General features: G+C 40.4%; 2 protein-coding genes across 2 annotated transcripts in view; one reads left to right on the top strand and one right to left on the bottom strand.

Moving 5' to 3' along the window:
• The first annotated feature begins 488 nt into the window (after positions 1-488).
• Positions 489-4,394, top strand: Smim15 (small integral membrane protein 15). The gene is made up of 3 exons (XM_075976098.1): positions 489-553; positions 1,745-1,861; positions 2,638-4,394. Exon 3 carries the CDS (start codon positions 2,663-2,665, stop codon positions 2,885-2,887), a length of 225 nt encoding a protein of 74 aa, XP_075832213.1. The 5' UTR covers positions 489-553; positions 1,745-1,861; positions 2,638-2,662; the 3' UTR covers positions 2,888-4,394.
• Positions 4,395-6,791: 2,397 nt separating this feature from the next.
• Positions 6,792-15,778, bottom strand: part of Ndufaf2 (NADH:ubiquinone oxidoreductase complex assembly factor 2) — a 112,260-nt gene continuing 103,273 nt past the window's right edge. Inside the window, exon 4 of the mRNA XM_075976096.1 lies at positions 6,792-7,109. Within this exon, the coding sequence (XP_075832211.1) occupies positions 6,864-7,109 (246 nt within the window). The 3' untranslated portion in view covers positions 6,792-6,863. The remainder of the gene's footprint in view (positions 7,110-15,778) is intronic.

Raw genomic sequence — 15,778 nt, 5'->3', positions numbered from 1 at the left:
CTTTGTGAAATGAGCGAGGCTCTTAAATTAAAAACAAACAACAAAACCTCTTTCCCACAGCGTGGCAGCATTTTCTCCTGGTAACAAGGCTCAGTGGACACATCCCGGCCCGGCTGCTGCTTTGTCTGAATATTTAACTATTGCTCAACCATAATGCACGGGGAAGATGTGACTTAGGGAACCAGCCAGGGTCCTTCCGTGGCCGCGAGAAGGCTCCAAGAAATCTGTGGGGTCCACCTCATTCCTGCTGCCGCTCTAGGGGCTGAGTGTGCCCGGCCCGAACACCTCACCCACTCGGCCCACTTCCCGTGGCCTCGCCTTCCTCAGCGTCCCACTCAGGACGCAAAGTCGCGGTACCCACATGGGGCAGTGCACGCGAAGCTCTCCGCGCAGCCTCACCTGCCGCTGCCTGGAAACCTCGCGCCGCGTCGCCCCGCCCTCCCGCTCCAGCTTCGCCGCGGCCGGAAGCCCGCCTGCGACTTCCTCACCCCGCCCCGCCGGTGGGCGGGACCCGAGCGGAGCGGCTTCCGCCTTCTTCCTAGCTGCCTGGCGGGTGAGTGGGAATGGGAGCGGGAGTCCCTGGGGTGTGCTTGTTCCCAGCGGTGGCCATGACTGGGGGTGTGGCGGGGCCACCCGGGCTTCGCGAACTCCCAGCCGGCGGGTCCTGCCCGGCTTGGCTCGGCGCGACGACGCCCTGCGCCTGTGAGGCCGAGGGATGGCGGTGGACGTGGCCCGGGGCAAGGGAATTCTAGGGAAGGAAAGTTAGGAGAGGCTGTGGGTACAGTGCCGCCAGGTGCAGCTCCGGGTCCCCCAGGCTTTCTTTGGTGGAGGAGTGTGCCCGAGTGAGGCGAGGACGTTTTGCTTCGAGACTGAGGTGCCCGCGAGATGTGTGGCCCGTGGACGGTAACTGCCACAAACCATGCCCGCCAGTCGCGCTGTTCTGTTTGCAGTTACTCGCTTTGCGCTGAAACTTGTGTTAGTTACCGGGCTGGAGAAAGATCGATCCTTCCTCGACCTTCCTGCAACCTGGCTACAGCTGGACGGGGATGTTACACGTAGCAAGGAAGTTTAATGTGTTGAAAATAAGAGGCATGACTAATAATACAAATACGAAGAGAGCATAGGACCATAGAAGTTAAACCAGTGGCAGCTTTCTTGATGTGACGGAGTTGTGGGTACCGTAGTTATTTTGGTAGCCTTTATTTTCCTACAAGGTACACGAATTGTACTACGGACCACAAAACCTTTAAAGAGCAAGGCAGGGTGTTTGATTTTCTAACGATGTACCCAACCCAACTTATAAATGAGGACGCCGAGTAGGAACAGCTCTTGACTGGGGAAGTTGGTCCGCACTGGAGCACCTGCCTGGCATGCTCTAGGCCTTGGGTTGGATTCCCAGCAGTAGAGACAAAGGTTCAAGGTTTCTATGGGCATGGCTCCTGTAAATGTTTTTATAAGTCAGCGAGAGTTGTAATTTTATTATTCAAATTAAAAATATAGTAACCAAACAAGTTACTTAAAATACTTGGTTTCTTGCAACTAGTACTTTATTTCCAGGCATTTACAACTGTGGTAAATTAGAAAGGGATAGGTGTTAAGGGGCTATGGTATTATAAAAAGACGTTTTTACCTGTCATTTGTGTTTTAGGAGAATTTAGACTTTTTTTCCCCATTCATAATCTTAATCTTAACAGTAGTTATGACTTAGTTTTCTTTTTTTTCCCCCAACTCATTCATTGTATAGAATTCAAACCTTTCCAAAGTGTATGATCAAGCTAAAGAAGACAGCAACCAACGTCTGAGTTGTGACTGGCTCACTGTTATTCCCAGGAAAAATTAGAAGTCACTACTCCAGCATAAGGTAGATTTTTTAAAAAACTTAGCTTGAGATTTTAGGTGGCTGTATATATGCGTAAACATTCCCTCTCCGTGTATTGTAATTCAGCCTGTAATTGAGTACAGGTTGCTAGAAACAAGAACACAGAGTTTGCCTCTGGAGCAAAATAGAAAATGCCTCAAGTCCTCACCATCTCTTTTACCAGATGACACTCTCTTAATCGGAAGCCTGTAACCTAGCGGTCCTTTCTTTTCTTTTCTTTCTTTCTTTTTGCTGGACATATTAATGTGGATTTAGCATCATGGTTTCTTTACCTATGTTCTAGAAATAGCCATCTACTTCCCCTTTCTCTGAGAGAATGTCTATGGTCTGGCTTGAGAAATTAGACATGAGTTGGATTTGTACTTTTATTAACTAGTCCTTAGCAGTACTAATAGTATGTCAATAATTGACAGGATTTGGCTTTTTCCTGAAACGAGCACGTGAGACTCAAGATCCTTGTACATCTGCTCCTTCCTAGTTTGTCTTGAGTATCATAAGAGGCATGGAGAATGTCCATAGGACACAGTTCAAATGGGCTTTACTTTCTATAAATTGACTATCTGTGCTGTATTTGAACTATTTTTCCCTAAATGGAGATATTAGTCTTTATTAAAATACTACTAGCTAATACTTAAAAAATATGAGTGATAATGGAATTCTGGTTTAATTGGATGTGTTATAACTGTCAGGATTGGATTAACCATATAGTCTTCTTTTTTTTCTTTTTTTTGTTTTTTTTCCTCCCTCCATTCTCCAAGCCCCAGTTTCCTGCTTGCTACGAAGATGCTTGATATAAAGGCTTGGGCTGAGTATGTTGTGGAGTGGGCTGCAAAGGACCCATATGGCTTCCTCACCACAGTCATCTTGGCCCTTACGCCACTGTTTCTAGCTAGTGCTGTACTGTCCTGGAAATTGGCCAAGATGATTGAAGCCAGAGAGAAGGAGCAAAAGAAGAAACAAAAACGTCAAGAAAACATTGCAAAAGCTAAACGACTAAAAAAAGATTGAAGGAGTGAACAGACTCTGTAACTAGAGAAAAATCATCTGGAAAATTCTGCAGCATTGGAAGGACTCATTAAGGTTCCATCAATTTCATGATAATATTGTTTAGTAAATTAAATCTGTGTAAAGAGTCATTTTCTGACCTCAATACTATAGTAACTTTTAGGTTTGGAAACAGAAGTTTGTTGGAACCCACTGACAAGTATTTAAGTTAGCATTTATCGTACAGGTGGAGCATACGTAATGTAAAAAATTCAAAACTCAAAGCACTGTAAAATCTAACACCTGTGTTCAGAAGTGATGCCAAGAGTGGAAAATTTGACACCCTATTTTATGATGGGTTGTAGTCAAAATACAGGTGTGCTCAAAATACATAAAATTATCGTCAAGCCATGAGAAATACAAATTACTGTATTGAATACTAGATTTGGATCCCATCCTCAAGGTATGAAATCCTCCAAAATATGAAAAATAAAAATAAAACATTACTGGTCCCAAGCATTTTTGTCTGCTTAACCTGTAGTAAAAATTTACACTAACATTAAGTTAGTTGCCATTTTGGAGCTTAATGTACTCAGGTAAAAAACACCGTGTGGAGAAAAATGGTTTTAAACTATGAATCTTATGTAAATGATAGTTTAAAATGGGGTTCATCTCTGGGCAGAGGATATTAGGAATGTAAAAGGATTATCTTCTAAGGTGAAAAAGTTTACTTTGGCTTAAAAGAGATAAAGTATATTAATCACTATTTTAAAATCTGCTTATTTTTTGGAATGGAAGCATCACTGATTTTTCTCAAAAGAAAATTTTATTAATGATAATGGCTATTTGCATTCTTATGTAGACTTTACCACAGTTGGCAATTATCAAGACTTTTTTTTCAGTTTAAAACCTCATTTTATATAGAGTTTTTATTGTCTTGACCATGGATAGAATCTTGGTACTTCAAACACTGCTATTTTCTTAAGTGAATTGCTAAGAAGAGTAACATGACTTAAAGTCAGCAGTGGAAATGCCATGTGCTTCTGAAACCTTGGGTTCCGCTCATCACACACTCACTAGAACTCTGAAATATTTCACCAGATAATTGGCTGATCACATTGACTCTACTCTTGTTTATATTCTGTTTGTAACTAATACCGTAGCGATGTCCTGTTACTTTTTACTCATGAACAGGTTCAACGTGACAAGTAAAGTTTCAAGTGTATGAAGTCATACTTTAAGCCAATAAAGGCTTAAATTTGGAGAAGTTTTCATGGGTGTAGCAGTGATGAAGGGACTGCAGGAAAGTGGCTAAAGGGTGAAGCCAGGGACCTTCCAGTGCTGAAACAGATGCCAGAGACTAAACACACTTTGCTAAATGCGTGGTCCAGTAACTTTACCGCAGTATTTAACTGCTTATTAATGTTTTCTGTACCTCTGATAATGGAATTTTAGGTTACAGTAATTGTCAAATAGTCTTACTAAAAATGAAACTAAATGTTGAAATAAATTTGATACATTTTTATAAAGAGGTCTTGAGTTTTTGTCCTTTTTGAGGGAGGAGTGATTAAGTTATGTATGTCATGCAGGTTAAGGCTTCAAAAGATGCTGAATTTCAGTCATTGTTAACTGTGTTACAAACAGACTAGTGTTTCCCAGGACTCGTGAGTGCTGTTATCTCCGGGTTATTGGCTCTTGGTTGGTCCCACTTCAGCTCTAGGCACTGGACTAACTCAGTATTTACTTACGATAGGCGATCTCGATTGTACTGTACTATTATGATATGTAGAACCTTACTGGTCTCCATGGGTCTGCAGAGCCCACAGTTTGGGGGTCACTAATTTCACAGAAAGTCAGTATATTTTGTTAGGATTGGAGTTCAAGTACTGAAGCAGAAGATAAATAACTCAGTTACCCACTAAAACTGAGGTTTCTTTGGTTTTAGTAATTTAAAGGTACGTATTTAACTAAAAGTCTGGTTTTCCATAATTTCTCTTAATGTGGCAACTTTTTATTTGATGTAAGCTCTTATTTCTCCAGCCTTCTCAAACAAGACAGTGACTTTATACAAGAGATCAACAAACATTTAAAATATTAGGGGGCATGTTGAGTGCTGGGTGCAAGGCAGTGACCACTGTGAGGTTTGGGATTCTTCAGGAATTCCATCCTTTATCATTTACTGTTGGAAGAACTGGTTATCCATAATACTTTTAAAAAGAAATGGCTGCTTGTCACTTCTGAATTTCTGAAAACTAAATGCAGCTGTTAACCCCTTTTATGGCTAGAAACAAGCGATCCTGAGGCTGTCTAAGCATTTTGCCAAAATGGTAGAGGAAATGTACTTCAGAATGGTTGCCTTTAGTGTCTGCATCTGGATACAGGATCACTCTGGTCTATTACTTAGTTGGAATAAATATTTAAGGCCAAGGTCTGCATTTTCAAACAATAACAAACAATAATGGTCAGAGTTTTGAAAATGAAACTCAGACAAGTTTCTTTCCTTCACAATTTCTGCAAGTCTCAGCGATTTCCAGTCTCTACATGCCTTTTCTCAAAGAATATAAACAGTTTGAAAAGTCTGGTTTAAATAAACTCAGGTTTATTTTAAATAATATGTTTAATGAAATAGAATTAAAATCAATACAATGGTAACTGGTTCAAGGTTAATTAAATAAGTGAGAGCTTTCCATGTTGGTTAAAAATGGATTATGATTATTTCCTTAATTTTTTTATTTTTTGAGATTATAATTACCCTTCCCTTTCCTCCTTCTAAACCCTCCCATACCCCAGAAACTCCATCCTCTGCCATCTTTCAAATTTGTAGCCTCTTTTTCTTTGTTACATACATGTGTACATATGTGTATGTATTCCTATATATATACTCACTCCATATAGTTATTTGTGTGGATATACTTCAAATATAGGTATAGCTAGGACATATGATTAAACCCTGGAATCAGAAGCATTTTTTCTGTGTTTTAAAAGTTTGCATAGTGCTAAGCCCATCATTGTATAAGTATCCTACATACATTTTAGCAGAGAAAGCGAATTTAGCTCTTAAGTATATACTTAAGGAATATAGTGTTCTTTTGTTAATGTGAACATTTTCACTTGAGACTAAAAGCTTAAAATAGCTTTAAGTCTGTCTTGAAAGATAATAAACTTTGAAGTGTTCTAATATAGCTAATTAAGAAATGAAATACGGCAGGCAAGCTATTATTTAATATTTAAATTGTACTTTGAATGCTTCACAGCTAGGTGTTTTTTTTTTTTTTTTTTTTTTTTTTTTGTGACAGGTCTTCTCTGTGTAGCTTTGGAGCCTGTCCTGGCACTAGCTCTGTAGACCAGGCTGGCCTCCAAACTCACAGAGATCCTCCTGTCGCAGCCTCCTGGGTGCTGGGATTAAAGGCTTGCGCCACCAGCACCCTGCTACAGCTAGGTGGTTTTTAAAAAGTAGGAAGGCAGTTGAGGCCTGGAGTGCCAACAGAGGCAGGTGGATCTCTGAATTTGAGGCCAGTGTGGTGTATACAGTGAGAACCTGTCTCTAAAACAAAACAGGAACCCAAGGCACAAGATAAATAAAATTATATCTTATTTATTATGTAGGAGATTCAAATGACTTCCTACATCACACACCATCAAACCTAGTACTTTTTATTAAATTTTCTTTGAGTCACAAGAATCTAAGTTTTCCTTTTGAAGTATGAATCCCCTCCCTTATCTCACTTGTTAGCAGCTGTGGGAGCCCACTGTTGTCCTCATTATCTGTGGTGGTTCCTTGAACCCAAGAACCTTACATTACCTGAATATTCACAGTGGCATGACACTGGCCAGCATGGTAATCCAAGGAGGGAAATGATGAGTAAGTCAAGTGTCACATACACATAAAAACTCAAGCTTTGTGGATCACAAGACATACAAAGTGATCAACTTTTAACCTTTGTTTTATTTGTTACAATAGCCATGTCCATATAAATGAAATGACTTTACCATAGTGTATTCATTGATTTTGTCTTTTGTCATCTTCTGGCATCCAGGATCCTGGCTGAAAAGTTTTCCCAGTGCTCGTGGGAGCCACTGAAGGTTCTTCCTTCCCAAAATATGGAGCAGAGGCATGTCCTTTAATCTGAATTGCAGGTGGAGGCAAGAGTTCCTCACTGGTTTCTTTACCGAGTTTATCTTTTTCATAAAACTCTTTGCTTTTTGCTTTAATTTCTTCTCTGTATTTTTCATTCTTTAGTATTTCCTGCACATACACATAATTGAGAAACATGATTAAAATTTTAGTTTACAAAATTCAAAGATTTCAAAATACTAAAAGATACTGCATTACACGTGTAGATACGCATAGGCTACATGAGAACCCGAATCACTCCCCTAAATGGTCAGGTGTCACTACTGCCTTCGGCCTTAGGGCTACATCAGTGCTGCTGCTCCACTGCAGAGGAAGAAGTGTGGGGTACCCTAGAGCGCTACTCCAGCCTGCTGCTCCTGTGTCCTGGGAATTAACATGGGAATGCTACATTTCCCTTCTCTAGGGCCAGAACCAAGCCCTACTGTGTGGTAGCTGGAATATAATTGGTCCCTCCCCTATAAGCTCATAGGGAGTGGCACTACTTGTAGGTTGCAATACCTATGGCCTTGTTGGAGGAAGTGCATCAGTGTGGGGGTAGGCTTTGAGGTCTCATATATTGTCAAGCCATGCCCAGCGTCTCATACCATTTCTTGTTGCCAGTAAGTCAAGATGTAGGACTTTCAGCTACTTCTCCAGCCCCAGGTCTGCCAGAATGCAGCTTTGCTCCCACCGTGATGATAATGGACTAAACCTCTGAACTGTCAAGGAGTCACCCCAATTAAATGTTTCCTTTATTAGGGTTGTTGTGGTCGTGGTGTCTTTTCAGAGCAACAGAAACTGTAACTAAGACCCCTACCTACTTCTTTGTCCCTAGAGTGGTCTAGTGGAGGACAGGAGCCGAGTCCAGCGTGTCCTAGACACTGCTACAGATGAGCTTCACTACTGGAAATGCTTCCTCAAGTCAGTGCGATTTGTAGTAAGCTCTGAAGCTTTGCTGGATCTAGCTAGGTTCTATACTACAAATTGTAATGAATCTGCTGTTATTGTCTTTCACTGAATACAAGAATGTCCTATCTGAAGAGCATCATTACATGTGTGACTCAGAAAAAGCAATGAGATCCTTTAGGGTAAGAAAGCAGAATGGGCATCCTCCACATGAACAAGAAGAAACAAGAGTGCAAGGAAACGGGGTAAGAAAGACAACTGGAAAGCCATAGGGCACAGGGAAAGGCACGAAGCAGCCATAGGTCAGGTCCGGCTCCCTGGAAGGGCAAGTGTGATGTTAACTGGGAGAGTGCAGGCAGGTTCCCCAGTACTAAAAGACCAGCAGTTACAGTTACAGGGAAACCCATGATTCTTATAAGCTTTAATTTAACCAGAGGGATTCAGTCTGAAACTGACCCCCGCTCTGCAGCAGCAAACTAGCTTTAAAAAGAAGTCCCCACAAAAGTGTTGTAATGAGCGATCGTCTAGAGAAGGGTCTGTTGTTAGGGACTAATTACTCTGGGGGTCAGAAGACATGGACAACTGTAATGTAGGGTTCCCTGGAACACCCTGCTGCATTGGCTGGGTGAGCAAACAACCATGGTGCTGTGGAGTAATATGTTCAGATGGGTTACATTTGTTTCTGCTGTGGGACATTTGTTTAATGGTGCAAAGATGTGCTGCATTCTTTTATGCTGCATTTGTTTAACTCTGTGAAGCCGTGTTACTTTGCCTGCCTAAAAGACCTGATGCTCTAATAAAGAACTGAATGGCCAATAGTGAGGCAGAAGAAAGGATGGGCGGGGCGGGGCTGGGCTGAGAAAATAAATAGAAGGAAAAATCTGGGAAGAAAAAGATGGAGAAGAGAGAAAGAGGAGAGGAAGACTGCAGGGGTCAGCTACTCAGCTACACAGCAAGTCATGGAGAAAGAAGTAAAAAAGGTATACAGAAATAGAGAAAGATAAAAGCCCAGAATAAGCCTCCATGTGCATGATTTATTTGGGAGCTGGGTGGTAGGTCCCCCAAAGAGCAAAGAGTACAAAAAAGATAAATAAACACAGAGTCATGGAGAAGTGAGATGAGTTCACCGCAAGAAAGCCCTTAGGACATTTAAACAGTCGAGAGGGGGAACTGTGGCAGGTCTGGTGTAGGTGTCTCGATCTGTAGCAAGAAGAGAGAGCAGGTGGATATGGTTTACTGTGGAGACCATGTTTGAAAGCAGGATTTGCTTATATGGCTGCCCCTTTCTGGCACAGAATTCACTGGTTGGATGGCTTGTTCTAAGCATCAGGGGACCTGGGGACTTGTATGTTTGCTATGGATGGGGGCACAGACTGGAGCACACGAGCATTTAACGCTGATGCTCATGGAGACTAGCAGTGGCACCCATGTGTGTCTCGAGTGAATACAACCTTTCTTGTGCTGGATTGTTCAACATCTGGCAGGGTTCAGGCTACAAGACATAGGAGCCCCAAAGTGACCAATTTAGGAGAATAATGCCAGGAATCCTCCAGATCTTGGGAATGGTGTGAATATCCAGATGTATACAATCAGAAAGAACCTATCCATATCACATTACAATTAAACTGAAAAGCACAGAACAAAGAATGAACACTGAGTGTTGCAGAAGTACCACTTACTTTTAAAGTCAAACCCGGGAGAGCAAGAGCAGCTTTCCCAGTAGAAACTTAAGGCCAGTAGGGCACAGAAGACAACCAGACTGCTACGGCAACAACATACCCTTGAGAATCAATGGAGAAATGGAGAGAAGCATACACCGAAAAGACAAGACATGACTACAAAGCCAGCATGGTGGAAGATACGTACGTAAAGGAATCAATCCCACAGATAGAAAAGCAAGCAAGATAAATACAATTGTAAGTACAAATGTAATGGAACAACAGACTCGAAGATTAATTTTGTAGACAAACCTCTTATAAGGGAGAAAGAAGTGGACACAGATTATTTAGAACCAGATGAAAAACAGGATGAGAGAAACCAGCCAACAATACCTTTCAATAAGAACTCTGAGCATAAAGGTCTCAACTCCTGAATTAAAGGAGAGGGGGTGAGTGGATTAAAAAAAACAAGGAATCTGTCGCCTGTAAGAAATTTATCTTATTAACAAAACAACACAGAAACTGAAAGGATGGAAAAAGATATTCCAAGCAAAGGAATGTGAAACAAAGAGGGAGAGACAGCTGTATATTCCTATCTGACGAAACACACCTCATGCCAAAATTAGGAGAGACAGAGGACGTCACTACATAAACCAATATACCAAGAAGATTAATAATGGTACATATACATGCATCAAACATTAGCACCACACAATAGAAAGGGAAAGAGAAGCCCCAATTCAGTACAAGTAGGTGAGACTAATATTTTACCACTAGATCATGCAGATGAAAATATCAACAGAGGAACCTCAGAGTTAAGTTACACTACAGACCAAATAGACTCACTACACATCTACAAACTATCCATTACTAAAACATACTTTTCAAAAACAAACTATGTTTTGAGTCAAAAAGCAAGTCTTAAAAATATGGAATGCTGAAATTCCTGCATCTTATGAAATCATAGCAGAATGAAGACAGAAATCAACAGCAAAAGAAACAACAGCAAGTAATAAACGCAGGAACTTGAGTAAAGCTTCTGAGAGTCCAGGGAGATGGCTTGGGGGAAGGGCAACCCCTGGCCCATCTGGGGGAAGGAGAGAACCAGCTCCTCCTATAAGTTGTCCTCTGACTTCAGCTCATGACCTATGGTTTGTATGCTCCACAAACAAAAAAATGGAGAAGTAAAGAAGTGTACTTAAACAAACACCTTTGAACAAAGAGTGGGTCACTGAAGAAACCAGGAGGAAGGTAGGAAAAATCCTGTCAAATAAAAATCATAACACACCAGAATTTGTAGGCTATAAATTAAAGCAGTTATAATAGGGCCGTTCATACCACTGAAACCTTATGTTAAAAAATAAACTGACACCAAAACAGGTGTCAAGTAAATAACCTAATGATACATTTCAAAGTCTCTGAAAAAAAGGAAAAATTAACTCCCAAATCAAAGAAAGGAAAGTGATAACAGAGCTAATGACTAAAAGAAAAAGATTTAAAAATGACAAACCCGAAACAAAGTAAGGAAAAGAAAGGAAGAGAAGATCCAAGTAAAACTGAAGGCAAAGGTGGCAGCAGCGCATCGGGTACCCCTGAAACCCAGGATGAGGAGCCGCCTGTAACGTGAGCCACGTGCCGATACGCTGGGCAATCTAGGAGAAACGGACAAATGGCAGACAATGCAACCTATTAAAGCTGGGCAAAATAATGTTGATAAACATAGACAAAGACATTCCTAAAAATAGTCCTCAGTTGACTCATGAATAAAATGGAGATACGGGTACTAGGGTACTATTTTTTCTGATGGCAATCCTAAGGAAATGGCTGCTGGGTGGTGACAGTATAAAAAAGAAAGTTCATGCTGACCTCAAAATAGTGATTGTTTATTCCTCTGTACTAAAACAGAACAAAACAAACACCAACTTCTACCCCCCACTTTTAATTCTTGCCCTAGGGATTAAGCCTAGGGTGCATGCATGCTAGGCAAATGTTCTACGATTGGCTACAACCCTACTCTATCCTGCTCCTTTTTCAAACAGTGAAGGGTAATGCAATCTTCAAATTTCAGACCAAGATGGGGCAATTAGTAGCACACTGGTCTACACACACAGAGACACACACACACACGGAGAAAACTGTATAAAATGTAATTAAACTTAGCAGTGGGGAGTGCCCAGCTATGACATCGGAAAGGTAAGGGATCAAATGAGGTAATCCCTGTGTCACCCAGAAGTCACGTGTGAGGTCAACCCCATTCTGGGAGAGTGACCTGGAGTCCCGTGGTGTGAATAGCTGAATAATAGTATTCCATACCCAGTTCAAGGAAAAACCATGCCAACAGAGAAGACAGAGTGAACGCTGTCAAATCTGTAGGCCACGTTGTTCCTTTGTTTATGAATGACCAGTATGTTGTGATAACTCTCATCTGAACAGGCAGCAGAAGTTTTTCAGCTATAGCTACCATGTTTAGGTTTGTTAGTGGAGTCTTGTTTTGGTGAAAACTAATAGATCCATCAGGGTTTCCTATTGTTTGAATTTATAACTTATTTTATATGCCAAAATTATAACATTAAATGTCATTATGGAGGATGAGATACAAAAGCAAAAGAAAACAGCCTGAATGCCTTCAGGATGGTCACCACCTAAGACAAAAATACAACGGCTGTTTTCCTGGTCTGATTCGTTGACGTGGACTCAAGCTCCCCAAAGATGCTCAAGCCCTTTGTAATACCATTACTTTGCTAAGAGTCTTTGGGTAGCATACTCAATGTTGCAAACTGATACATAAATCATAATGCCAAAAAGCTTTTAAAGTTTTTTAAAGGCTTAAATATGCACTCACTCCACGAATATGCCAACATATAGCTCAGTCACAGACATTAGGCACGTATAATCAGGATCGTTATCTCACTTCTATAAGTCTTTTCTGTGAAATTCTAGTACAGAAGCATTTTCCACAATGCAGAGGAAATCAGCTCTATCATACAGCTACGGCTATAGGAAATCTTAAGTAAAACAAACAGGAATTTAGACTGTTAAAGAGAGGGAAAACAAATGGCAGAATAGATAAAAGGTCCCCACAAGATGTGTCATGAGAAAAGCAAGTGAGGCAGTGCAAAGCTGAGCCTGGGAACAGAGCTGTACGAAGTGAGGGGGACTGATGAAGCTCTAGGGTGAAGGCTTCGCTGACTTGATGGGTTCAGCTGTGGATAGGGAAGGGTTAAGAAATATCTAAGTGATTATTTAAATATTATCCGGAGTCTTCTACTTTAAGCTCTTCTGTCTCTGAGAGCACAGCTAGCAGGGGTGCAAATGAACAATTCCGACTCTATACTACTAAGCAGATTTGAGTATTTAAGTGCAGGTCTAAGAACCCATAAAGAACACTGTAGAATACTCAGTAACAAGGGAAAGTAAATACAGAGTTTTCAGGTTAGAAGCAACTCATTATTATTCAAGACATATATCACTAATTTCTTTTCACTTTGTGTGATATATTATTAAAAAGTAATTGTCTCTATGATATTATTCATGATCCCAAACCCCCAGTCCAGTTCTTATTTTTAAAATATTCCAGCTAAGAAACTGAGAATTAGTCCATCATTTTGGGGGAGGGCGCTTGGGACTGAACCAGGGCCTTGAACATGCTAAACATGCACTCTGCTACTGAGTTACACCTCAGCTACGTCATTTTCACACGGACAGGCACAGTGGTGGGACAGGCTAATGATCAGTCTTTTATTAGGCTATTACCAAGTTTGCTTTGAAATTGCTAGAAATCTAATCATAAAAAAAGATAAAGCTAATACAGGTTACAGAATCATACACTTCACATCAGGGCCTGAGTGCTCAAGCTCCATGTTCCTAGGGTATCTGTACCTACCAGAACTTGAAAATTCTATGTATATCATACAAAAGTAGGCTCAAATGCAAGTTCAAAAAATACCAACAAATCAAACTGCAGTTTAAATAAATTTAACAACATTTCATTGTTAGAAAGTTTTTTATTTTATGAATAAACAAGACTTAGGGATCATATTTAGGTATATCACTAGATTCTTCATATATATATTTTATTTATTTTTGAGACAGGGTTTCTCCGTAGCTTTTTGGTTCCTGTCCTGTACTAGCTCTTGTAGACCAGGCTGGCCTTGAACTCACAGAGATCCATCTGCCTCTGCCTCCGGAGTGCTGGGATTAAAGGCGTGCGCCACCACCGCCCGGCCCTTCTTATATTTTTTATAGGAACAAATTTGACTCATTTATGAAGTTCAAATTATACTACACACAGAAAATAAGAATGGGAATTTACAAAATATTAATAATTAAAACTGTAATACATCTAATAGTTATTGGTGCTACATATAGGAAAATATATAAGATAAAAATATCAAGAAAACTTTGGTTTCAGAGAAAGAAATATTTCTGAAATGTTTATACTACTAAGTACACTCTCTGAAATTTATATATTTTAATCTCTTACCAGACATATCCCACAGAGGGATAAACTCAATCTTACCGATTCCATTAGTTTCTTTCCTAACTTAAACTATCATGCTGAGGGATAACTTTTGGTTTAAAATCATATTAAATATTTTAGCATATGAATTATTTCCTTTGAGTTAAAAATTTACAAATACAAAAGGATTTAATCAACAGATTAAAAGTGAAACTTGGCCAGAAGTATGTTTCTGAATCCTTTATCACAGACAGCCACAAAGATGTGAGCATAGTACACTATTAATGTGTCACAGAGACCCAATCCTCAACATTTCTACAGTAGGAGCTTTCTAAGCTGAATATGCACATTGGGGCTGTGTGTGGAGGTTGAAATTGAACTCAGGGACTTGACTACTACCCCTACATCCTACCCCCTGGGAATTTCTTTTTGAGATCAATTTTGTCACACGGTGAAAGAAATTCATTCCTAGCAAAAACTGTGTTAAGTCTAAGCTTGGAAATGCTGTTACTTTGTTCAATTACTGTTGGGATGAAACAACATATTACTAGCTCACCCCTTAGCAGTGTAGAAAGGAAAAGGGGGAGGTACATAGATCCTCCAGAAAGTGTTCTGTGTTCAGACACAAGAAACGGCTTGACATAGTAATCAAAGATCAATTGGTCTCACCCGGATGGTAGGATGAACCGAAGAGTAAATACGTAAATACGCTCTAGCACTCAAACTAGAAGGCTAGCACCAGGATGCAAAGAGATCTATCAGACGCAATGAACAGTCAAGGGAGCTATGCTCCAGCAGACGCTGCTCTGTTGTGTGTTCTTGCCAATCACTAGTGAGCCTCTGCCAAATCAATGTCACAGTTAATTTATTCACTTTCAAATCCATTGCAAACATCCTCCGATCAATTATAGCAATAAAAATGTACACTGAGTTTTGTTGTTTTGACATGCTTTCTTGAACTCCCCTTCTGCAACCTCCCCCAAACATCTCTAATTACAAGAAGTTGATCTTGCTGGTTTTTGTTAAAAGAAGGGACAATTGTAAGGTTTGTTTATATTTCTTGCTGGTTAGGAATTTCTGGCACTGAGTTTTCTGTCTTTGAACTTGAGCCAGATTAATAATTAAATCTTGAAATGTCACTAAAAAGAACTAATCACAGAGCTCAAGTCATTAATAGTTTTGTAGTGGTATTTCCTTTAATAAAAGAAATGAACTTCCCCATATATGTATAACCTCTGAGCATAAAGACACCATCATTTAATAGAAAAAGAAACTGAGTGGTTAAACATTAATAGAAAATAATTAAAGTTACTTAACAGCTTTAGTTCTACTTAATTGAACTGCTCTGGGAGAAGACAAAGAAAACGTTGCTCTCTTATGTGAAAGGGGGAAGGCTGTAATCCCTGGAAGAAAAGGCAATGTTGGGACTCCATGCTTTCTCCTGAGAGAGGCAGTGATGTGGCAGAGAAGCGTAAGCCGGGTGAAGAGAGAAGGCAGCCTCAGTGAGCAGGTGCTAACATTACTGAGTCCTGTGCCAGCGGCTGGAGAGAGAAGAGGGGTCCCTTCTATACTGAGAGAGGGAAGAATGAAGGGGAATCAGGAGTCACAGCTTGGGCTCTAAAAAGGCTGTCTCAGAGGTTGTACTCTTAGTACTTGATGCAGGGACAACACAGACTGCTGAAGACACACTCACTCACCCCTGCACTTTCTCCTATGCACTCAGTAAAAAAACCCAGCACCTACATGTCAATGTGACACTGACGTGTTACACTGGAACA

The sequence above is a fragment of the Microtus pennsylvanicus genome, chromosome 6 (assembly GCF_037038515.1).
Source record: "Microtus pennsylvanicus isolate mMicPen1 chromosome 6, mMicPen1.hap1, whole genome shotgun sequence".
NCBI classification, from domain to species: domain Eukaryota; kingdom Metazoa; phylum Chordata; class Mammalia; order Rodentia; family Cricetidae; genus Microtus; species Microtus pennsylvanicus.
Note: the sequence above shows the minus strand (reverse complement) of the source record. Positions and strands in the feature narration are given on the sequence as shown.

Coding starts and splice junctions, on each gene's coding strand:
- Smim15 (XM_075976098.1), top strand. CDS start 2,663: ATGCTTGATATAAAGGCTTGGGCTGAGTATGTTGTGGAGTGGGCTGCA.